The 25,581-nt window shown below is 44.0% G+C and overlaps 1 protein-coding gene across 5 annotated transcripts in view; it reads left to right on the top strand.

The window, feature by feature from the left end:
• The window catches only part of LOC311503481 (uncharacterized protein), a 119,763-nt gene that overhangs the window by 24,459 nt on the left and 69,723 nt on the right, over positions 1 to 25,581 (top strand). For 3 of the 5 annotated variants that reach the window (XM_084566214.1, XM_084566210.1, XM_084566211.1), the window contains exons 2-3: positions 1,893 to 2,081; positions 5,817 to 5,873. In XM_084566214.1, the coding sequence (XP_084422340.1) occupies positions 1,895 to 2,081; positions 5,817 to 5,873 (244 nt within the window). In that variant the 5' untranslated portion in view covers positions 1,893 to 1,894. The remainder of the gene's footprint in view (positions 1 to 1,892; positions 2,082 to 5,816; positions 5,874 to 25,581) is intronic. The other 2 variants (XM_084566213.1, XM_084566212.1) reach the window with 1 other exon arrangement.

The following is a 25,581-nucleotide window of genomic DNA, read 5'->3' as shown; positions in this document are numbered from 1 at the left end:
TGAGATGTGGCGTTCTATGGACAAATGTATGTAAGATTAAATAAAGTATCGGCGAATAAAACAACGTCATACTAAACAGTTGAGTTTCAATCTAACTTTGCCAGCTAGCACTTATAAAGTTAAGCTAGTTCGCGTTACGTCTGTTTCCTCCGGGCTTTGAAGGCCTAATTTTACAAAATGAATGTACAGGGGGTACCAAAGAAGAAGAAATCATTGAGGAGATAGCTCTGACCCTAAAGTGATGCTTACACAGCGGCTTCTAACCTTTTTGACAGCCAGGTGTATAAACATTTTGATAGCACAACAGATTTTGTGTAGTTATAACAAGATATTTATGCATGACCCTGTTACAGTAGCGTTAAGATTCATCCCACAAGTGTCTGACCAGGCTGAGGTTAGCGCTGTGTGCAGGTCAGTCACATTACCCCACACCAAACTGTAAAAAACATTTATTTTATGGTCTTGGCTTTGAGTTCTGTGACATCATGTGTGTGTACGTCCGTGTATTTGGCAAATATTAACCGTTACGTGGTTAATTATATACCGCCATAGCTCAAATCGCCTGAGTGTACCTGTACCTGTTCTCTTAGTAGTAACTGGGTAGATAACCCAGCAGATGGGGACAGAGAGTTGTGTTTTGATTGCAAGAAGAGTGTATTTCTATTGCGCATGCCGCTGATAAGGTCAGATCCACTGATAACGCCGTGTGCCTGCACTTTTAAGAAGGAGGGTCAACAGAGGAGGAGGATTTGATTGATGATTTGATTTAATTGAGGGAGAGATGATAAATGAATTGTCATGGTGGAGGCTGATAAACGCAGAGTCAGTGTGATGAGCAGAGAAAGGCCGGCTGCTGCTGCTGGCGCCCAAGATAATCTGGCATTATAGTTGGAAGATGACACAACATGACTATGCAGATTCTCCTGGCGGCCATTGGTCAGCTGAGCTCCTAGATGAGCTGATGACTGCCTGTGTGTGTGTGTGTGTGTGTGTGTGTGTGTGTGTGTCCCTGTTTAGGTACAGATTGTGCTTCTGCGTTTTTCCCGGTAATCTGTGTCTTTCATGCAGCACAATCCCAGGTGAAATTCTGCCCCTGTGTGGAAGGTAGTGGTATTGCATTCAGGTTATTTGTTTTTTGTGTGTGTGTGTGTGTGTGTGTGTAGATGTCCTCCAAAGAGGTCAAAGGTCAGACTAAGTCCTCGAAGCTGGTGGGCATTCATTGTGTCGCTCAAGAGCACTTCAGCAGGATGAATGCCTTCCACTACCGGGGTCTGGGTCCAGGTCCTCTGGTCTTGAGTTAGATGCCGCCCCAGGACGCACATCTTCAGCTCAGTTTACATCACATTTTCCCCTCTGATCACTAAAAGCAGCTATTTTTTTTTAAAACAGACTCCCCACGCAGTACTATGCATTCCAGAGTAAACGTGTGTTTTCTGCTCATTTTGCGACATTTGAGTTTTGGATTCAAATATTTTTTCTTCGCTCTCACTTCCTTCAACCGCTTCCTTTCCATTTCTATTCCTCGTACTCTCTTCCTCTTTCTGCCTGGTGTTATAAAAATGTCTGTGTAGAGATTTAAAGGTTTCACGGAGCAGTAGTGATTAAGGTTTCCCCCCCCATTATTTTCAGATTATTGCCTCCCAGGGATTTAAAAGACATTTTCTTTGATGTGAAAAAAAAAGCAGTTATCACATTGAACCATTTATGGTGTATTTTCAGCGTATTATGTTCTTTTTTTATGCACTTTGAGAGGATTATCTGTTAATTCTTTAAGTCAAATGCACCTTCGGGTGTGGTCCCCCATATATTGGTGAGAACTCAAAGGAATACACTGAACACCGTGTTTACTGTGCCTCTTGTTTATTCCCGTGTCTCTGTGTTTGTGTGTGCAGTCATGGCGGAGTTAGACCTGAGTCTGAGCGATGCGCTGACGGACACCGTCCCCCAGCCTGGCCCAGAGGGCATGGTGGAGAGGGACTTTGTGGCTCAGCTGGAGGCGGAGGCCTTCGACGATCAGGTCGGGGAAACGGTGGGGAAGACGGACTACATCCCCCTGCTGGACAACGACGACACCAGGGCAGGTGAGAGTCAAACGATGGGTCGTGCACAGTTTGTGCGAGATGTTAAGAAGGCCGGACAGGTCTGACTATACTTGGACGTTTCCGATTGACTCCCCGACTAGTTCGAGTCCCTTGAAGCTTTAACTTTGACACTTCAGTTTGCCAGAAACAAGACCAAGAGCAAGAACAGTTCATTGAGAGTCACATCCTGTCCCTCACTTCTGTTTGCGCTTATGACACCAGGACAAGGTGCGAACTGGGTGAAGAATAGGCGTAGATCATAACGTAATGTGACAATAAAGACAGAATGGTTGTAGGAGTGAGATGAGAGGGATGCAGAGCCAGTCCACATGTTTTCCTGGTTCTAATTCAAGATAGATTCATAAAGTGACCACGTTTGCATCAAGACTGTTGCATGGTAGTAAACTTAAAGCTGCAGTATTAGATTTTTGTCCACTTGATGGCAGCAGAGCAAGCTGACGTTGGCATTTTCATTTCTCTAAAACTGCAAATATACTCAGCGTGTCCACACGGAGCTACGTTGTCATTTATTTGAAGGAAAATCAAACAGTTTAGCTGCTAAATGTTCAGGGATGTTCACCAGCTACATGATGTCGTTATGGCTGCTAGGGTGCATTAACAGGATGCATGAGGAGGGCGCATATCAGCTGCCTTGAGTAGGAAAATCAAGTAAAAGGAAACCGGAACGAGATTTCGAGTGCATGCAGGAAATGGCACAAATCAAAAAAATCGATTAAAGGATTTTTATGAATTATTAAAACCTAGTCCCACAATCCATTGTTATTAAAAAAGAAAAAAGAAAAATCCAGCTTAGTGCTAAACTAACATCTAACTCGAGAAGTGAAACTTTAATTCATACCACTATAATATGCAGCGTATAATAGTATAAAGTATGTGCTGAACCACAAGTGACTCGTGAGTTATGTAACGTGAGCTGCAGCTGCTCCTAAATGACCGATACTGTCGGGCACTGCTGGACACTGGCTGCCATTTTGGATCCGTCTGGGTGTCATTCAGCTGCGGGGAGGGCGATAAACTAAAGACGAGCAAAGTGAGTAGCGGTCACTGATTTGACCATCTCAGCCGGCCGGTACTGTAAAACGCGTGGCATGTGCGCTCCGGCAAATGAGTTCCCCGTCAGAGCGGTTACTTTTCAAATGCAGCAATGGCTCCAGAGAAGAGTTCCACATGCATATGGTGATAATTCATCCAGATGCGACGGTCAGAGGCCCCTCCTCTAAATAAACATGTGTCCTTGACCAACTTGCTCGGTTAGCGAAAGGTTAATTAGCTGTAATTGGCCAACTATTACTGGCTCCTGCTACTACTACACAGTGCTCTTATCACTGTACATGTGTTTAACGCATAGACTGTATATAAATATGGACAATGCATCACGGCTTCCTTACGTTGGCCAAACTGACGTTATTTTCCCGGGCATACGAGCGGCGCCATCTTATGGCCTCTTAGTGGAGCCATGTGGAGCTGTGATATCGATGCCCCGCCCACACTTCGTCCAGACTCACTCTTGTTTTTGTTTATGCTTTGAGTGTTTTAGTGTTTTAATTTGGCCCAAGTCCCGCCCACTAACATAGAGGGGGTGGAGCTTATGACATATACTGCAGCCAGCCACCAGGGGGAGCTCTACTTGCTTTGGCTTCACTTTTGAGGAGCAGTTCCACCGTCCATATTTATATACAGTCTATGAGTTTAACCTGATTTAACTTTTAAAATCAGCTACTGCTTCATTTTGTAGTAAACCTTACCACTTTCATGCTTGTACATCTCTAAGTATGATATCAAATACACAAAGATAGTGATGCAACAAACACACACACACAAAAAAAATACTACTTTTTGATGTTCTGCAGACAGATCAGGACATCCAAACAGATACTGGACAGACATAAAGCAGTTTGTCTTTATAATTATAATGCTAATATCCCACCCTGCAGCGTGAGAGAGGATGTGACATAATTTATTAAGGAGGTGGATAAGGGAGGCACGCGAACAAACAGTATGTTGATCAGATAAACAGCTGAGAGAATAAGGCGGTAAAAGGAAGTGACAGTTAACAGGGTATGACTCAGCTCTTGGGCCTGTTTTGGTTACCCAGACACTATGGTCAGACAGTCAGACTGTGTGTGGGCCCTCGTCAGTGACAGCCGGCTGCAGGACGGGCCGTGGGTGGCGTTGCCAGTGATCAACTGTGGCACGCTGTGTGCATTTGGACAAACGCAGACGTGCTGACACGCCGAATGCCAAACAGCGGGGCGAGGCAGTCCGCAAGTTATTGTTCTCTGTCAGCAGGAGAGCGAGACAGAGGAGGCACAGAGTTGTTGTTGTTGTCTTTTCCTCTCTGACTTGCTGTTTGGGAGCCGTGATGCACATGTAACGTGCGCTCATGATGTCTGATGGGTGTTTCACCGACGTGCTGTTGTTTTTATTTTGTCGTATTTGTCACTTGCGTGTTTCTTTTCTTCTTTTACAAACTGTTTGTAGCTGGTTTGTGTGTGTGGTCTCACATGTGGTCTTGGCTCTTTTGCATGCCTGTACTTACAATGCTTGGCTCTCCATTAACGTGTGTATGCGCTGCATGCACCGACTGCTAAATGTCCTGGATTCTGCGCCGTGGCGTCTGCATGCTCTCGTGTGCATTTTGTTATCGAAAACAACATATGCAGAGGCCTTTGTCACAGAACAAGATTACTGGGTTAAATAGTAATCTTGTGCAAATATTTCAGGTAGCACATTGTTCACCATGGTAACCGATTAGGCGCTGCAATTTGAATTTCAAATTCACTAGTGCAGGGCAGCTCTGTGTTCCAAAAACATAAAGGCGCTGGCTATGGCATTACTCCCCTCACTGTTGGACTACAACACCGAGAACTGACTGTAACAATACATCTGGCTAACAAGAAACCATGCACATAGGGAGAACATCTGCAAATCGGTGTCAGCAAATGCACCACAAGTCGCTGTTTTGGGATAGTCCTCGCCGGTTGTATCCTCTTGCAAAAGCTAATGCAGCTGCAGCCTCGACTTAGCTCCACTGGATTACTTCCTGCTATCTCCACTGCAAAAATAAATAAATAAATAAATTATTTTTTGATACAAGTGCTCCCCTTAGATTCCCAGAGAGGGTGACTAGAAATCCAAGCTGAAACAACTTGTTCTTAATTCAGGAAAACCAGAAACTCCCACTTAGAACTGATGAAGCCACTTGGCAGAGCGCTGAAACATCTTCAAGAAAACGTCAAAAAAGTCCATTCACCTTTGTTTTAACTTTGTTTTTCCTATGCTTTGTGTTATTTCTGTCTTAGATACTTGTGTGTGTGTGTGTGTGTGTGTGTGTGTGTGTGATAAAGAAAGTGCGATGATTCATCGGTCAGATGTCACATAGCATCACCTCGTTCGCCATCTTCCACTGACACCAGCCAATATACGCTGCCCTCTGCCTGCCCTAGCCTCACCACAGCAGGCCTGTGTGTTACACCCACAGGCAGACGGCAGACAACACACACATCCAAGTGCACAACAACCGTTTCGAGGTGCCCTTTAAATAGCCTGAAAAGTTGGGGTCAGTGCTTTCCATTTGATTTTCTGACTCCGTCATATTTTTCCCCTGCACAAACCAATGTGGACCAGGGCTGATTTCTTTTGTCTCGTCGAGCCATTAGCACTCAGACAGATAGTAATGTGTTTGCTTGTTTTTTCGTGTGTGTGTGTGTGTAGACGGGGGTACTACATTGGAGAATGGAGAGCAGGAAGCTCATGGGGCGCAAAAGCCTGGTAAGAGATCGCGCTGCCGTCGGCCTGTTTGATGAGGCCATCTGGTCACTGTCATCCACCAATCACAGCCTTTTGATCTTCTTATTTTCTCGTCTTTTTCTCACCTCCTTTGCTTTCTTCTTGTTTCTCACCTCAGTTTGATTCTGAGTTTGTGTGTCTGTGTGTTTAAGCACCGCTTCTTATTTATTATTAGTCACCTTACAGAGCAGGATGTGCCCTCAGCTGCTCTCATTGTTTCCCAGCATCCTTTCAAGGGTCTCTTAAGTACAAGGCCTCCGCTCTTGGAGAAATAATGTTTAATTCTTTATTTATATACTTTGATTTAGAGCCCATATATGTAAAGTTTCATTCTAAAATGTCTACATTTAGTTCCCCACAGTGGTAATGAACTTAAACTCAACTTAATCCTGAAAAAAGTTCAACATTTTGGATCCCATCGCTCCATATCTATATAAAAATATGCATTCTGACCCTCACCCTTTGTTAATAGTGCTGTTATATAGATATTTTCTCCGTCACCTCATCACTTATGCAGTAAACATAAATATACAGCCAGCGACCGCTTTATTCAGAGCACCAGATTAATACCTGCTCCGACCTCCCTTTGCTCGCAAATAGTCTCATGTCGGATCCAATCCCTTCAGGTCTGGCTCCGTGTTATCATGATTGCATCACATCATTTCAGCAGATTAGTCAGCTGCATTAGCCCCGGCGTAGCCAGACTCAAATCTTATCAGAACATGAGAATATGGATCCTCCAGGATACAGCTGCAAATCACATAGATGTCGTACATCAGACACGAGATTACAAGATCCAGATCTGTTGGAAGTAAGCAGCGGAAACTGGTCAACAAAGAGCTGCACGTGATCAGAAGCAGTACTGTGGTATTTACACTACTACTGATTTGAAAAGCATTCCTATGCCACCTGCAGCAGCAGCAGCAGCAACCTGGACTGTTGACTCAATGCAGATGCCTGTTACACCCCTAAGTTGTTGGGATCTCTCTGGTTGCCAGGGACAGCAACACCACAACCGACAGTTCCACAGAGTTTGAGTGATGTAACAAATACAGGCTTTTTTAGCGACACTTCAAACTTAGATTAGGGACATGAGACGCCCGGCTTGACCTCTCAGGTGAGCTCGGTCTATAAGTCGTTACCTGTGGAGGGGGAAGACAGAGAGATAGTGATAGAGAGCACAGAACACAGACACATATACAGTTGCCCTTGCACATAATGATGCCAAATTCTGCAGCAAATAATGGAGATCATTCATTCATTCATTCATTTTCTGTAACCGCTTGTCCTATGGAGGGTCACAGTGGGGCTGGAGCCTATCCCAGCTGTCATTTCCATTCACATTCACACTCACACCTACGGCCAATTTAGAATCACCAATTAACCTTTGGATGTTGCGAGGAAGCTGGAGTACCCAGAGAGAACCCGTGCAGACACAGGGAGAACATGCAGACTCCACACAGAAGGGAAACCAGTCGGCCTGGATTAGAACCCAGAACCTTCTCGCTGTGAGGCAAAATGGAGATCAGAAATTTTTAAAATGTCTACTTTTTGTCGAGCAGTCCTCACTGTAGCTTTGGAGTTCTGTTAATTGCTGACAGGAGTAGAACCGGTTGTTGTAGCTGCATTCACAGTTGTCATTCTGATATAAATTTAACTGAATCTACTCACTACTTTAATAATTGCACAATTAAGCTGGTGAACAGCTATTCTTGATGATTGTGCTTTTGTACTTTTGTGTTACATTTTTGCAATCAAAACATAATTTGGAGCAGCTAGCTTATCCCGTGCAATCACACACAGTAAACATCCTTGACCGTTATCTCGTGGGTCGTAGCTAGAAGAGGGATGTGAAGGGCTAGAGTTGCGTGTTTGGACGTCCGTCGGCAAAAACATTGTTGACATTTCCAGTGAGTTCAAACATATTCATCTCTCTCTGTCTTGGGGTGGGATCCAACAGTCAACAACATTATATCTCCTCACAGCGCTGCACAGCACGAATTCACTAAGCAACGCCATGGAGCATATAAAAGTGGCTCCTGTTAATATAGTCTCTTTTTTTGGTTGTAATTTTAACAGAGGCAAAGACATGACAGAGAAATATGTCACCTCACACTGATGAACGCTAAATGTCTGCCTTTTCCTCAGCTCAGAAAAAAAGAGACTAGACTTCATTTTAAATCCCACAGAAACACAAATCAGCCAATTCACATAATCAATGCATTAAAACAAATGTTGAGAGACAGTCAGGTTGTTGCTCAGGTGTTCCACAGCTATCCTTTAAATTAACGAAATAGTCCGTCAAGGCCTTTGTTGCTGCATAAACTGCTCTAGTGTTGTTTCATATTGGGAATAATTAGCTGCAGAGATGAGATGCAGTCCCAGTGAAGGCTATTTATTGTGCCTAATGGAAAAAAAAAAGCCTACATCTTCCCCTCTGGCTGTCTGCTCGTACCGAAATAGACTGAGAGGAGAACTCTTTCTGATGTGTGTGGGTGTCTGCTTTAACATTTGGTCCATTTTGGAAAGCTTTTTTTTTTTTTTTTTTTTCATCCTCCATTTCTCATCCTTAAAAATATACATACACTCCATACACATCCCTGGTGTTTGGTTCACTTCATTTCATCATGCACATGTTCCATAAACTGCAGAGCTGCTGAGCATGTTTTACACAGAGAATTAATGTGTCGCCTCCTCCACTAAGAGCAAACAATTCTTTTAAAAGAGAATCACGAAAAAGTTTTGTTTAGTTTAGTAGTTTATAATATATTTAATCATATTTGATGAATCTTTACTTAATAAAATATTTTAGTAAACAGCAGGATGTTTGGTTTGTTCTGAAAATACCAACTGTTCAAATCTCAAAATTTTCACTTTATTTGAACTTTAAATTTATTCCCAATTTGCTGAAAAATATATGAACAATAATAAGCATTGTGATTTTCATTAAGTTCGATTTTTTATTAAACTAAGCTAGTTGGCATAGCTTTCTGTGTTAACATGTTCATGAGTGGCTAGCCTGTTAGCAGTTAGCTTGTTACTAAAACTAGCACAGTTAGTGTTTGTCCAGCCAATTGTTCAAATCTCAAAACTGGACAATATTTATTTATTTGCTTATATGTCCTAGCCTAAGCTAGTTAGGGCAGCTGCCAGTGTTAGCATGTTCATAAATCGCTAGCCTATTAGCAGTTAGCTTGTTACCAAGCTAGCTAGGACAGCTGTCAATATCAGCATGTTCATAAATCACTAGCCTGTTAGTGGTTAGCTTGTTACCAAGCTAGCTAGGACAGCTGTCAATATCAGCATGTTCATAAATCACTAGCCTGTTAGCAGTTAGCTTGTTACTAAACTAGCTAGCACAGCTTTTAGTGTTTGCGTGTTCATAAATGGCTAGCCTGTTAGCTGTTAGCTTGTCAGTTGCAGTACTTTGTGAGCAAGCACTACATCAAGACACTCGAGTCTCCCTTTCTAGTGGCATTTAAGTTTTTAGTCTGTAACTTTATTGACTGTCTTTTTCTCAAGAAGAGATGTACAATGGCTAGCCACTGCTACGCTGGGCTACAGAAGGCATACGAGATATCTTTTGTAGTAATTTATTTTAGGTATGCCATAAACCGAAACCACATCCCTGTAGCGTCAAATCGTCTTCTTCCTCCTCTATGTTAATGCCGGTTGTCTAAGCATCAAAGCTGCAAAAAAAAAAAAGCAGAGGAACAAAAATCACGTGACTAAATATGTCTGCTGTGTGGAAGAACTTTACTCTGGAAAATTAAATCAAGTCAGGCAGCAGTTTGTGTAATGTGGATGTTTGGCGAGGTGGAAGGTTGTCATTCAATACCAGGTCTCATATATGATATATAAATAGTTTTTAATGGTTGGGATAGCATCATGATTATGCCTGATTAGTATGGTTATTAAGCAAAACACCAGGGTCTCACGAAACACTGAATACTACCGACTTGATTCAGCACCTACAGAGTCCACTCAGGCAAAGGCTGCACCCACAGAACAGACATTGAACGCTGTTTGGCAGGAGGCTGGTCCATCATTTAAGTTTATTCTTGAAAAAAAAAAAAAAAAAAAGGATGTTAAGAAATGGAGCGAATGTCAAACTTGTCAGGTCATACTGTCGTCGTTTTCAACACGCTGTGCACAATCCGCTGAGAAGCCTCGGCGCCTATGGATGCCGTTGACAGTGGGAGGAGTGATCTGCATGCAAATCACCTGCGTTGGCATGTTCTCTGGCTCTTTGCATGGCGCTGCTAGCCTGTGTTACCGTGGTTACAGAGTCCTGTGTGTGCATGTGTTTCAATTTTTTATTTTTTTTTTATTTCTCCGTCTCTGATTCCCTCTGATACCACACTGCATGAGAACTTAGACGGCACACATAGAGAGAGAGTACAGTGTGAAATCTTATTATTTTTTCTTTCTTTCTCTGCGGGCCTACTTTAGTAGACAGAGCATCTGGCCTTGTCTAGGTGCGTTGGATCCATTCATCATTGTTATTCCCGCGGTCCCCGGGGAGAGGACACAGGCGGTATAAGTAGTAACTGGGTCAGAGAATTGAGAGCGCAAGCTGAATCCTGACAGAGCAAATGCAGATGTGTGTGTGTGTTTGTGTTTGTGTCGGAGATGCTGCATGTCACCTCTGCCTCGTGACGCATCTGCATGGCGATGTAAAGACCAAAGGGTTGTGATATGTTCTCCCAAATATTTGGCCAGCAGTAAAAAGAAAGAGACACCTCTTTGCTGTTTGTTGGTCAAGTATTTGACATTTTATAAAATGGTTTGATTTTGTGACAGCTTTACTAACCTGCTTTCTTCCCCTTTTTTCCTCCCTTCATCCCTTCCTCTCATCCAAACTTTTTTCTTTCTCCTTTCACATTTACGCTCTTCTCCTTCGTTGGTTTACTTTTTCGTTCTCCTTCCTCTTAACTGCTTCCATCGTTTTTATTTTTTACTCTTCGTTCCCATTCTCTCCCTCTTTTCCCCCTACCCCCCACGCTTCAGAGGACTAGAACCCGCCTCCACCGACATGCCGTCTATCAGTCAGCTTCTGCTTCTGTGCACCTCCTTCCTCCCTCTCTCTCCCTCTGCAGCACACACACATACTATAAGTCCTATCTATGGGCAACCACCCCACCCCACCTTGAATTAGCAGGAAGGAGAAGGTTGTGGACCAGAGCCCACATTGCTTCCACAGTCATGCCATGCTTCCCTGACTTCAGCACATGCTGTTCCTCCCAATAATGTGTTGGCACACTGTGATTCACTCCGCCGGGCAAACTGGGTGTCTCCGGCACACGGCTGTTTGAATTTGGTATCTATCTGGCTCTTCCTGGCTGCAAAAAACACAAAATATCCACCATGTGCAATGCAAATTTAATTCTCCCCAATGTAATTTTCATTCTGGTCGCTTTCTGTTACCAAATATATTTTACCAAGCGTAGAGAAAGCGGGTTTAGATTCTTTCTCAGGCACATTTAAAAAGGCCCTTCCCTCTTTCCGACTCACTTTCACATCAGACAGTGAGTTCATAAGTCCACGTCCTCGCACACATCAGAGGCTCGGACGCCACCCAGCAGTCCTCCAGCCTGAAACCTTTCAAACCGAGTCTCCAGCGCTACAAGCCTGATCTGTCAACACCCAGCAACCGGCGCACATGTGCACACACACACACACACAAAAACATATTCACAGACGTATCCACCAAAGGACTATTTGTGTTTTTTCCTCCTTCCTTTTCCCTCTAACCTGAACTCTCTTTCTCTTTTGCACTATTGTCTTCAATCAGCCAAATAAATAAAAAGAGGAGTAAACACTAAAGCCAGGCGTTCTGCAAACAATCATCGTTGTGAATAATGTCCCACTAGATCTGTGATGTGTTTTATTTCACCGGTTTGTAGAGCTGTATATCTCAAAGCTTTAAATCATCTTATATTTTAAATTGTTCTTTTGATAACCGAGGACTGTGAGTGGGAACGTCAGAGCCCGACTGATACTCATTCAAATTCTGATGTCTCTTTGCCGGACTAGCTAGCCAGAGAGCTAGCTAGCTGCTTCAGCAAACAAGGCTATGTTATAGTTTTATTGAAAATAGACAGTTATGAACTCACAATGCACTTTTTTATCTACTTATCTGTAATCAGTGGAGCTGCTGCATATCAGTCGGGCTCTGGTTTGTTGGTTTGTTGTGTCTGCTGCTGCATATTATCAATAAATATATATGCAATGAATTCAATCAGCCCAACACGTGATGATATGCTCACGTTAGCCACGAGCTAATGCAACAAACTAAAAATAAAAGCTTTTAATGGCCCTCGTCCGCAAATGTGCACACTATCAGAACATGCTGGTATTTTGGCACTAGGGAAGATTATGGGACAGGCAGCGGGACTGGGGTGTTGTGCCATGAAAGATGTCTTGAATAGTTTGTTATTTTTGACAAACACAATTTCCGTCACCTCCGTTGTCACAGGACGATGGCAGGAGTCTTCAATAAGTGCAATAAATCCCAACTTTTTTGGTGTAATTCGTCCGTGAGCGCACTTCCTTCTGTGTGCACGAGATCCCACACTTGGGCTACAGTCAAACCAAAGAAAATCTACTCTTCCTACTAATTGATCGTTTATGGAGGAAATCGATCGACAGCCTCCACTTGGCAGCGATCTTAACCTTAGATTGACCGATGAGTGAATTACTAGGCTCGTGTTTGCGATAAGAGTGCTCCGGTCAGTCGGCAGTCATTAATCAGTCGGCGACCTCTGTGAGGGTCGATCAAAAAAAGCAGATCATATGACACGTGGCTCGCGAGCTCATTTCCAGGCTCGCACCCAAAAAAAAAAAAACCCAGAGCAGCAGAAAGGCCCCTGCGCCCCCAGAGGAAGAACAATGAAGTAGCTCCTTGCATGCTACGTATGTTTTTTTTTTTTTTTAGCTTTGGCCCAAACAGTACGAGACCCCATCAGTGCACCGTAGATGAGCGTTGAAAGGGAGTGACTTTTCAGCACGGCAGGTCATATTGCACACGAGAAGAAGACGGCCGTTATCGGAGCGCCTCTAATTTGTAGAATATTTAGTAATTTTTAACCTAATGACAGACCAGCATGCCTTAGGGGGCGATTAACATGAGTTGACAGGCCGTCGCACGTAATGCAGACAGGTTAGCATACCATACCATGATTAGACGACATGCACAGTTAGTTGTCGAGCTGCGATATGCAAACAATTCCCAATCAAATTTCAAATTTCAAACCTTTTTAATAAAAATTAGACATGGCGTCCAGTCTGAGTTAAAGTTAAATAACTAGCAGGCTCCATTAGATTGGACAAAGATCAGCCTGGAATCAATAGCCCGGTAGCTGATGTAGCACTAACACTGGTGATTAGTGAGAATCTGGTTTAGAAGAGACACTTTGACTCTCTCTCTAGTTCTCTACTGATCTTCTTTTAGCTAATAACGGACCGGACGTCACTCTGATGCAGCAAAGACCTCAGCGGGTCAGCCGCAGACACAACAACAGCTGAGCAGAGATGTCACTCTGGGGTACGACGAACCACCAGTGAATTGTTTGTTTACCTGTAGGAAAAAGGTCAAATGTGTTAGACGAGGATTTACTTCCTGCCTGTTTTACGTGTCTGTTCCATTTAATATCCGTCTCCTTTTCTATAGACGTGCCTCTTTCTCTTTGTTGTCTGCCTGCACCTTGTGCTAATAAACCAATATAACCCACACTCACCTGGCTTTTGGTTTCTCTTTCTTCTAACCGAGCCGCGCTAAAACCTCTTAACTAATGTCTGAAAGTTGCTCTTTGTCTGCTCCTGGTTTCTTTCTATTCCTGTCCCTCACAGCCGCAGCATTATTCCCTTATATTCTGGAGGCTTTCTAAGAGAACAGCATGCTTAGTCATCCTGGCTGTAACCTTTGGAGACGGTGTAAAGCTTAGAGATTAGCGTGTGGTTGCATGAAAACGATTTTCTGTTGCTTTTGAGAGATGTGCTCTTTTTGGTTACAAAACCGATTTTTTGTTATTCCTCTTTCATTTCTTTTCTTTCTTTTTTTTTGGAAAGAGTACAAAGAAGAAGAAGAAAAAAAACGTCATTTCATTTGCAGTTTTTTGCTGCAGCTTTAAAAAAACACATCAAATGGAAATAAAGGGTCTTTTGAAAAGAGGTTTTGGCAGTTATCAGTAATTTTACAGCTTCCTTTTCAGAATTACCAGCTGGCTAAAGTCAGGATTCTAAAAACACATAATGATAGAAGCTCATCTGAATTGTCTGCAGCTTTTGCTAAATCTAACTAGTTCTCCAGCCTAAACATCATGACTAACTAACTAACCACAGATATTTGATTGCGAGATCGCAAACCTAGTCCACAAAGATATGATCACGTATCTTTTATTAACATTGATAATTCACCATCAGGCTCATAAAAAGGTGCAGTAAACTGTCTAATCTGAAGCAGGATGGAGCTGCTTCTGCATAACATTACAATCAAGAAACCACAGAGCCATTCAGATGAGCATTTTGTGATCAGTGCACAATGTACGCTGACCGTCCAGGCTCAACTCTTTGTGCTAATTTAATTTGCCCATAAAATAACCTGAGTCTTACAGAAATAACATCATTTACATTATATTTACTCTTAGTGTTGGTGGAAGCAATGATGTATCGACACAAACTAAAGACAGTGGCATCACAAACAGTCAAACATATAAAATCTTGTAGACTAACGAGAAACAATCCTCAAATTAATATTCTGTCACGTTTTTCCATATAGTTGTCTATCATGCCGACTACCGAGTTCCTAATGTTTTCCACAGTTTGAGACGTGACTCTCATCTTGTTGCACCTCCTCCTCCTGCAGGAGGCAGGAGGCATCTGGAGAGTTATCGCCATCAACTAACAGAAGAAAAAGTCATTATTTGCGTGGTCGCAGGACGTCCTCAGAGGCGGTTTCAGTCATTAAAGTTTCTGCAAGATAATCATCTAAGCTTTCATCTACAGTTCCAGGTGCTATCACATGACTTACATCAGTGGTGTCAAACTCAAATACACAGTGGGCCAAACTTAAAAACTTAAAAAGTTGAAGGCCAAAGTCGACTTATATATATAATGATAAACTTTTTCATATAGAAACAGACTTAAGTTGCTTAAACATTGAATTTGGAACAAAGCAAAGCAAATTTGAAATAATAGGCATTCGTTTCTTATTGTTATTTACATAAATAAAATAAATTCTTATGCCTCTCTCTGTAGTCTGTCTATCTGTAGTCTTTCGAGTTTATTTTCAGTGTAAAATATTTTTCACAGGCCAACAACAAAACAAAAAAATAATTTTCTTCACTAAAAATGAATGCTATTTATAGTCCTCGCCTTGCAGTAGCAGCACGTTTCCTTACAGCCACGTCGGCTCCACACACGAGGCAAACACGGAACCATTCAGATGACAAAATTGACTGAAGAAGTAAGGCTGGTTTGGAATTGGCACTGCAGTTAATCACCTTTTTCCAAGGGCACTCCCATAAAGTACGGTGAAAGGAGCCCAAACTTCTATAGGGTCAAAATGGGCAGTTTGGATCCGGTGCCAGTCCCATCAGATGTCTGAAGTTTCAGAGTTAACACCTAAGCCTCAACATGTCCGCCTTGACTTTTTTGATTCTGATCTTTAAAATCTGTTTATAAGAATGTAATAGCCTTCCGGGAGAGGAGCAAGTCTTTTAATATTCAGTATTGTCCGATCCGATCTTACTCCCCTGTAGCTTCCTAAAGTCTTTCCTTGTCTTCTCCTAGAGTGGACTGGATTCAGTCCAATAAATCTTTCTGTCAAAGTTAATGTAGTGTGGAGAGGGTAGCTGGTACCTTGTGTTCTCTACTCCAGAAATGTTCTGGTCATCCAACGCTGCCATAAACTCCCTAACCCTCTCTGGAAGATTTTTCTCCTTGACGCCGTCTCCTGGAAACTTTTCTCTTCTTTTGAACACAGCGTTTTTTTTTTTTTGTAGGTGTTGAATCGAGTTAGTAGTATTGAGTGACGACCTCTTACTTTCACCTTACGAAACATCCACGTTGCATAATTAACATGTTTTCTGTGTGACTGACTTCTACACAGTAGTCATGTTTAGTCACAAGATTTGGGTTCATCTTCTTCTTAGACTTTTGGCAGCTTTGATGCAAACCCATCGCCATAGAAACCGAAGAGGAAGAAGATGTTTTGGCACTACGTGTTTGGATGTGGTTTTGGTTCATGGCAGAACTACATCTAATCATTTAAAAATGCCTGGTTAGGTCCTGGTACTTTAAATGCTTTTATTTGATTGCCCCATTGACCTTCATCCTTTATTGTTTCGTTGAGTAGATTCCTAGCTGGGTAGCAATGAGACGGTGCCTTGTGTTGCTTTACCTCCCACTATACCGTAACCTCCAGAGATCAAGCTGACCTGCGTGATCCTCTCTGTCAGCATGTGCATGTTTGCGTGTGTGGGTGTATATAGGACAGCCTGCCCTACTTAGACTCACAGGGTTGTGGTGTGGCTGATGTAGGGAGAAAAAGAGAGAGAGATGAATTGAACGAGTCCTCTGTGGGAGCAGATGTGCTTTCCAGCGGAGGTATCGTCCCGCACCTTTCCAAGTGTACACCCCCAAAGACACACACTCGCATGCTCCAAGATCCCAACTCCAAAAGAACCTCACCTCAAACAGCTGTTCCTCTTCATTCCCCTCAAAGTGAGCTGAGTGAAGAACGACTGAAAGGATCAAGAAACACTTTAGGAGTCTCGTAGACAATATATTCAGATAGATCTTAGCCAACATCAACATGGCACAACATGTGCATGTGTCGGCCCACATACAGTGAAGACGTACATCATCTGCAGACCTTGACGTCTGGACATAATTGCACCAAGCTTTATAAATTATTGATCTGCTAAACGAAGACGTTACATAACATCCTTCTTTTTTGGATCATGCTAGCAGCATAGCTCCAGGGATGACGGTGTCCGTCAGTCAGTTCGTGAGTCAGTCCACCACTTTGGTCCAGACTGTGCAACGACTTGTTGTTAAAAGTGGGAGTTGGGACGTTGAAACCTTCTTCTTTTTTTGTAACTCGGTAGGAAGGCTGAGTGCAAGGCTGTTTGAACCTGCACCATCTGGTATTCTTGAAGATAGAAGTAACCAAGTAACCAGCTGTAGATCCATATAGATAGATAGATAGATAGATAGATCTGTCCATGGAGCAGGACAGAGACAGCAGCCTGTCACTGAACGAGCTTCTCTTCCTGACTATGGTGTCCTGTAGAGGAGTGGTTCCCAAACAGTCTCAGCTTGGGCCCCCTTTTATTTTTTTTTAATACTAAACTTGAAATACTTAAAAAAATACTGTGTAATTATGTTCAGTGTGACAGGTTTACATTTGCGTGGGAGCCCGTCAAAAACTTGTCCATCTCGCTAGCAGTGTCCTTTATTGATTCATTCATTCCAGAGGGTGACACGGGAATCAATTGTTGCTCCCATCCCATCCCGAGCCCACACAAATACTCCCGTCATATCCCGATCACTTGACTGCTCCCGCCCCCAAACAATCCTGTCCCGCAAACTCACGAGAGAAAGACTTCTAATTCTCGTCCCGCTCCCTATGTTGTCATTTTTTAATCTCCGGCTCCGTCCTCCATCCCGGTCCCGCCTGCTCCCGTTGATTATTTGCTCTATCTTGTCCCTATCACGTTACCAACAGTGAAATTGACTCCCGTACCGAGGGTGGTGGACATTGTTCATGATGAACCAGAGTTTTTTCAAGGTCCTTTCATCTGCCACTGATGTCAGGGACTCCAGCTCTGCCCCCCTACCACCGATCCCTCCTTCTGGATCAGCTTGTCCAGCCGTGAGGTGTCCTTCTTCTTAGTGCATCTCAAGGTCAAGGTGACAATCACAGTTTTGTGCTCTTGATGCAAATTAACACCAGCATCAATTCGGATGCAGTAGAATATTGTAACACCTGCATTCTACCAGATCTCTACTGACTGCTGTATCAGAACCACGGACAGCGCCGTTTGTTGCGTATGTGTGGCATGGCATGAGGACTTGGGGGGATGACACACATGTTGGAACAAGCTGTAAAGCCTTTCTCACCCACTGGAAGTAAAACGTTGAGTTATCTCCGCCCTGACATCAGGTGTTTTACTAACTTAACTACACACGCACGGCAGTTGACAAGCGACTCCTTAATGTGACGCGGGACGCATGGTGTGTGCACACTACTTAAAGTGGTGTTAATGTGTCCTCAGCGTGTACCACACCTTCAAGCTGGTCTCTTGTGATTGGAGCGCTCTGTGCAGATTTTATTGCAGGGTCTGAACAGAGGCTAAGTCATGACATATGGAGATGTCTTTGGTTTAGTATGACTGACACCACCAAACACAAGGTTGGCGTGATTTCAACTTTCATCCCTGCCAGTATTCTAACTGTAGCCTCTGTTGTACCACTGATGTCGGGTTGTGTGACTGTCAGCGTCCTGCATAAATCAGATTTTCTGTCAGAATGTAAAACACGAGATATCTGAAAAGACTGGGAATCACTTCCAACCTTTTTACACATCCTGGACGTGGACTTTCTATCAGTGAGACACCGTGACCCCTAACGTTTAGCCCGAGCACATTCTCGGATAATTTGATAAACTCACGCTGTCTCCCTGTTTTACTTGAAGAACTGATTTGGCGTGAGTGCAGAATAAATCTCCTTTAAATATTCATGGAGCAGCTTTAATCCTTGAAAGCCTGAAAAAGAAAAAAGAAAAAACCTAATTCTCCCTCTGTGATGTCTCCTCTGTAGACAGGACGCTGTTCATGTGACGGTGTGTGTGCTGGACTCTGAATGTGTTCAGGATAGCCTCATGTCAGGATACAGTGTGTGTGTGGATATCAGAGCTTTAGACTGGAATCTGAGCTTCATATGTGAAAGGCTCCGGATGGGAAGCATCAGCATGGGCGGCTAGTAAAACGCTTCCCGCTGCACTTTGAAGTGAGCACTTGTTCATCTGTTGATTTGACAGGAACTCGCTGCGCAATCCCTGCCGGTGGGCGCCGAACGCTCCTCCCTCCCCGGCTCGACGCCGTGAATTCCATGACAGTGAGAAGCGCTGGAAAAGCCGTGACAGCTGGAAATGCAAATGCGAACCAAGAGAATGCAGAGGGCAGCCAGAAATCCTTTGCGATGGGCTCCGCTCCGTCATCCCGCCGACGCTGAAAGCTAACGCGCATCGACACGAGGGAAGGTCAAGGAGAAGTTACTGCGCCACGGAGGGGTTACCCTGGCGTTGTTTGCTTTGTTCCAGACGAGCGCGGGCTTGTTTTCAGGCTAGGACGAGGAGGTGTGGAAGACGCGGTGACACGATGGGCTCGGATTCAGAGAGAGGAGAACGAGGGTTTCAGCACCAGCTGTGTTTATGTGGATATGTGTTTTACCTGCGGGTCCTACCAGCCGCCCGCCTCCTGCAGAAACATAAAACACATAAAAACACAGACACTATAAAGACATTGTCACATCTGATGCACCTTACCTCTCTACTGCATGTCAGAGCACATCAGCGTGTCACACACAGACATAAACACAATAGAAATTACTCTAATTACTTGTTTTTCGTCAGAATAGCACCAAAGTATTACCATATAGATGCATTCCTCCATCCATAACCCACCTCTCCCTCTTCCTCTCTTCACTCACATTTCTACAAGATCAGACACTAGACTCTGGCTAGTTCATACAGAAACAGTCGTAGGTAAAGATGCACAGAAGGTTTTCTTCTTAATATCTGATCCAAGCTGATTCAAAGGACACGGTTAACGCAGCAGCGCGGCTGAATCAACGGGACAGTGTCCTCGCCAGAAGGCAGCGCCGTGTCCTCTCTGCGAACCGTCACCGCGAGCCCGTGGTCCCGCGGCCCCGACCCAGCCGCTTCACAGTGTCCGTCGCAGCTGGAAGAAGCTGAGGAAGCTGGGGAGACGGCGGGGTCAGCCGGAGGACAGATGCTGGACCTCAGCCTGTCCCGCGAGCTCATCCCAGATTAGACAGTTTGGGTAAAGCAAACCATAGGGTGCCGCCCTGAAGCTAGGATGGAAGAAGATTGAAATAGAGCCAGGTTTGGTATTAAGCTTACGCGTCTTAAAGCTGCTGTTATAACCAAATGAACCGCCGTGTGTTTCTTAAATAGTCATTTTAAGCGACCGTTTAAAACCCCTAAAAGTTTCCTCATATGCTCATTTTACGAGGTACGCCTGGCTTCCTCTAGAGCGTGACCTTATTTCCCTACTTGATGGAAAATCCAATTCTCTCAAGCGTAGAGGTCCGAGGAGGACTCTGCCCTCCCCTCACGGTTTCATCGCACGCTAGGGTTTGCTCCGGTTTGTCACTGTGCTACCAGAGTGTCTCATTTCTTTGCTCCTGGTCTTGTGGCGGCCCCGACCCAGCCAGCACGGTTCATCTATCCCGTTTAGAGGAGAGGGGATCGGGGCGGATGAGCAGAGGCTTGGGTCAGCTGGGGGACAGCAACTAGCCCACAGGTTATCAGCCATACGAGAGAGAGAGAGAGAGAGAGAGAGCATAGTAGGGTTCAAGAGAAGGCAGTGTTTAGTGAGGATAAAGAGTCATAATGTGTAGCAGTACTGTCCATGTCCATGTAGGTTGATGATATTGATTGTATTACAGATAATAATCAAACTGAAGTACATAAAATGTTCAGATCCGGTCAGTATCAGGCTTCAGCCAATCCCAGTCCCAACCAAAACCATAAAAACGTCCCTGTAGCGTCAAAATGTCTTCTCCTTCTGTTTTAATGGCGGTTGGCTAGCGTCAAAGCTGCCAAAAACCAAAGAAGAAGAGGAACTTGAATCAGCCAAGGCACGAGCTACCCTCTCCTCGCTACATTAACACTGACAGAAGTATTTCTTCTACGTAATCCTGTCGCATCTAGAGGAATACAAGGAAGACAAGAAGTCTTTAGGTGTCTACAGGGGAGGACGTTTTGTGTAAGATTCCAGTTCTGGTTTAAATGAGACACTAGCCGTTCTCTGATATTTATATTTTCCATTCTTGTGCATTAATCACCTCAAAATGACCAGTCTAGCTGTACAGCAGTTTCACACCCTTCCACAGTTTGGAGAAGGTGAAGATCATGCTCACCCGTGGACGTAGAAGGTTCAAACCGGTGACCTTTTGGTCCCAAATCAGCTCTGCAGTCCGTGCAACGATCCCTTCTCAATACAAATCTGCCTCACCCTGAAATAAAGGTTGTGGCCTTTAAACATTTGGATGAGTGTCACTGATAGAAGTTTCATCCACGCCGACTTATAGATGGTTGCTATAGCAGCTACTGGACAAAATATGTCAGAAGTTGAATGCAACAGAGTGGAAATACTGTATTTAGGTAGACCTTGACCTTCTCTGATCGACAGTATAACATAACATAACCACGTTGTTGCACTGATGGAACTAGTGCTGTGTGATTTCTGGTGATTGGTGTGTTGTTGTCTCGACCTGAGAAGCCCTTTGTCTCGGTCCAGGCCTGGCACCGGGTCCCTCTAGCCGAGCGGAGGAAGGTCACAGTTGCTTCTTTGATACTTGGTCGGCAGCGTTTAGCGTTTCATGTTGTAGAGTCATTGTCGGCTAATTGAACCTTGAACTGTGATCGCACTGATGGATTTCTTTTATTCTTAACCCAGAATGAGGCAGCAGTAGTTGTCCTCATTCTCTTTTGCTTTGTTACCCAGGACTACAAATAACATTTCCTGAATCAGAGGTCAATCCCATATCAACTATTAACCATGCTTACCAGCAAGAACGAGGCGGGGTCGGCCGGTTATTGGAAGGAAATAACATGCTGCATTAACATTTTTTGCATCCTTCAGGCTTTTCTACGTTTCTAAATTTCTTCGCACTAGTCTGAGAGGTCACAAAAGAACCCAGGGTAACTTCTTTGCAGCTAAAGGCCAGTGTTAATGTTCATGAATCCACCATCAGGAGAACAATGAACCGTCATGGTGTGATGGCAGAGTGGCAAGTATCACAAAAAACATCATATGGACAAGACAGAAGACTACTGGGACAATGTTTAGTGGACAGATGAGACCAAAGTAGAATAGTTTGGTTTAAATAAGAGGCGTCATGTTTGGAGATGAACCTCATCCCGCCATCAAACATGGGGGTGCTAATGTCCTGCCTGTTCTGCTGCATCTGGTCCCAGTACGGCTTGTCATCATTGATGGACCAATGAATTCTGAATTCTACCAGTGAACTCTAAAAGAAAGTGTCAGGACATCTGTCCATGAGCTGAATGTGAAGAGAAACTGGGTCATGCAGCAAGACGACGAGCCCAAGAACACAAGTGGTTCTATAAAAGAACGGTTAAAGAAGAACAAGATGAATGTTTAGGAACGGCCAAGTCAAAGTCCTGACCTTAATCCAATAGAAATGTTGTGGAGGGACCTGAAGCAAGCAGTTGATGTGAGGAAACCCACCAACATCTCAGAGCTGAAGCGGTTCTGTTCAACGTCTGGTCGGCAGTTACTGGAAACATTTAGTTGCAGGAAGTCACAGCAGATGCTGAAAACGTCCGGGATCTCTTTGTCTACTTTCAGGATTTGTGTGAAAATCCGCAGATGTTTTTGAGTCGTGGTTTAAAGAAGTTTAGACTTCAGATTCTTCTTTCTCTGCCCCCCCGTCCTGCCGTTCTCCTCCCTGTCAGACGAATCAGGACAAAACATATCTGATTGTAGCCTGCATCATATTTTAGAAAGCAGGGATGTGATCATAACAAAGTTTGAGGCTGTGATCCTCCACTAACCCCGCCGCACCTCCTCAGCTGATGCTGAATCTGCTAGTTGTCCTCAGAACCACCCTCACAGAGCCCCGCTGGCACTTCTACAACTTGTCCCTGCATGAGTAGGATTTGGTGATGCTCGTGTGTGTCTCTGTCTGTGTGTGTGGGTGTGTGTCTGTGTCTGTGTGTGTTGGTGCACTTCGTCATTCTAGGCTATATTCATCCTTTTTATTCTGTCACATCAGCCAAGTGTCCCTCCCTGACTTTTTGGTTGTCTTTGTGCCATCGTCACCATGATTGTGCGCGCGTTTCCTACTTAACATGCACATGTGTTCATGTATGTGTGTGTGTGTGCGTGTTTATCCACATTAGTGCGTCTCCAGCAGAGCAGCTCCGAGTGTGCGTCCTCGGATGCCTCTGAGATGTTAAAGTTCATCCGTCAAACTGATAGCTGCTCCAGCCTGACTCGCCATCCTTCTGTCTCACCATCCTTCGCCCTCGTACCGAGGTCACGCTGTCCCCCCCCCAGGAGCGCCTCTTACATAATTTGAAAATTTCGCTCACACTAAACACAGCATCCGCCGAGATCTTCTCTATTCAGAGGCTACCGCTAACCCAGCCTCGACCACCACTCGGCTGACCCCGTGCGTCCCATGTCCCTCATCTGGATTTTCAGAAACAGTCCAACCAGACTCTGGCCTAGTAAAGCTACTGTGTGGGCTACAACCTGAGAAGATGGGCAACATTTCAATTTTTCTGATTAGTACATACATGTGGATGGAGTCGGGACACATTATGGGGTATGCACCGATCAGGCATAACATTATGGCCACCTTCCTCTTATTGTGCAGGTCTCCCTTGTGGTGACTCATCAGAGAATGGACATGGGGACATTTCTGAGGGTGTCCTGTGGTGTCTGGCAACAGAATGTTCTTAGTGGGGGGCCTTTGAGGGGAGGGGCCTCTGTGGATCATCCCACAGATACTTGATCAGGCCAGGTCAACACCTTGTGCTGTTCTTCGTGTTTTTCTTTTTTAGTTGTTCCTAAAGTGTTTTTGTGGCTGCATCCTGCTGGGGATGGCTGCTGCCATCAAGGAGTGTCATTGCTATGGGGTGGGGGTGCCTGGTCTGGTCTAGGTGGGTGCTACATGTCTAAGTAACATCCACACCAATGAATGCCAGGTCCAGAAGTTTCCCAGCAGAACATTGAATTATCACAAGATGGTTTTAATGTTATTTACTTCTCCTCTCAGTGGTCCTAATGTTGTGGCTGACCGGTGTACATTGGTGACGTAATCAACCAGGATCTAATTGTTTGTTTGTTTAGTTTCCTGTCTTGTGTTTGGCTAATTTACAGTTTCCCAGCAGAACATTAAATTGTCACAAGATGGTCGATGTTATTCACTTCTCCTGTCAGTGGTTTTAATGTTGTGGCTGATCAGTGTTTATTGACACAAGAAGTGTCCAAAACCATATTTAGCCTTTGAACAAGTAAATCCGGTCGTAGATGTGTCCGGTGTTACTCCAGAGCCTCAGTGGTGGCGATCGTTTCCGCTCTGCAGGGAGACGGTTGTAAAAGGTCAGGTAGTCATGATGAGTGATGACACTGTAACGAGCCTCCTGTCGGGCGCTGACTCACCTACCGGGGAACGGTCCACGGGACATGTTCCCTCGGACGGACACATAACACGCACATGTGCTACTTCACAGTCGGCCCTCCTTCCTCTTTCAAGCTGAGCAGTTTCTCTCCGCTGGTACATTAAACACTGTGCGGCGCGTTGAGTGCCGCTCCAGCATGAAATCCTCCCTCGTGGACTCGACTGAACTTCCCAGCATTTCGAGCTAGAAGACGGCCTTAGGTACGATAATATGTCCCCGGACAAAAATAGCTTTTAAAAAAACAATACCACGATTTCTCAGCAGACAAAAGTGAATAGTTATATAAGAATTTTATAGAGAGTTTTGACGTCTAGTCTGACAGTGTAATTACAAGTTATTTCTGAGATTTAGGAACATAGGTGTAGGAACCTGTGGTCCTCTTAATTCTCCCCCTCTCTGGAATTTAAATTTACGGAGTTGTTTTGCAGAAGAACCCTCCTAACAGATCAACCTTTTTCACCTCAGCCATAAAGGTGCCATGTCCGAACGTGGTACAGGCCCGCGCTATCGGACCTCCCTGATGCTCTGGACGTCATCTGAGCCACAAGGGGACAGATTTACAGTTCTCTGGAATTTCACACCCTCTTTCTTCTTCTAATCTTCCTCTTTTCACTTGAGGAGACATCAATACGATCCCAGGAATTAAAGGGGGATCTTAATGAAAGACTCACCTTTTTGGATTCGAAGGACAAAGTCTAGAAGCCTTAATGTGATGTTCAATTATGTTTTAAACTTGTGATGTACTAATTTTCTTTTTCAGAGACGAATGCAAACATACCATTTTAACAGGTTTTGCCCCCCCTCTCTTGGAATGACCAAGAGAGTGAAACACTGATAAGCCGGTCGTAAATAACTTTCTTTCCCCAGAACCAGACTCTGATCTGCATTTTCCTCTGAAAAGCACCTAAGTTTGATAATATGACTATCGAAAATGTAATAACTTGGTAAGTTATATATTATTGTTCAGGAAGTGCTTACGATCACAATGAGACGATTTTGATCCTTGTACGATAATGCTAGCCCAAATTCACATAATTTGTCACAGTAAGGATGGATCAACATTGCCATCAAGTGGCTATCTTTAAAAGTATTATCTCTCTTTTAACCAATTGTTGAAGTTAAAGAATGTTGAAACTTAGGTATGTTCTTATACTAATAGTAGCTATTAGTTGAAATCATAACTGTTGAAATTGTTATTTTAGAAACCCCGACCTTTTATTAGCA

The sequence above is a fragment of the Chelon labrosus genome, assembly GCF_963514085.1.
Source record: "Chelon labrosus genome assembly, chromosome: 18".
Taxonomy (NCBI): domain Eukaryota; kingdom Metazoa; phylum Chordata; class Actinopteri; order Mugiliformes; family Mugilidae; genus Chelon; species Chelon labrosus.
Note: the sequence above shows the minus strand (reverse complement) of the source record. Positions and strands in the feature narration are given on the sequence as shown.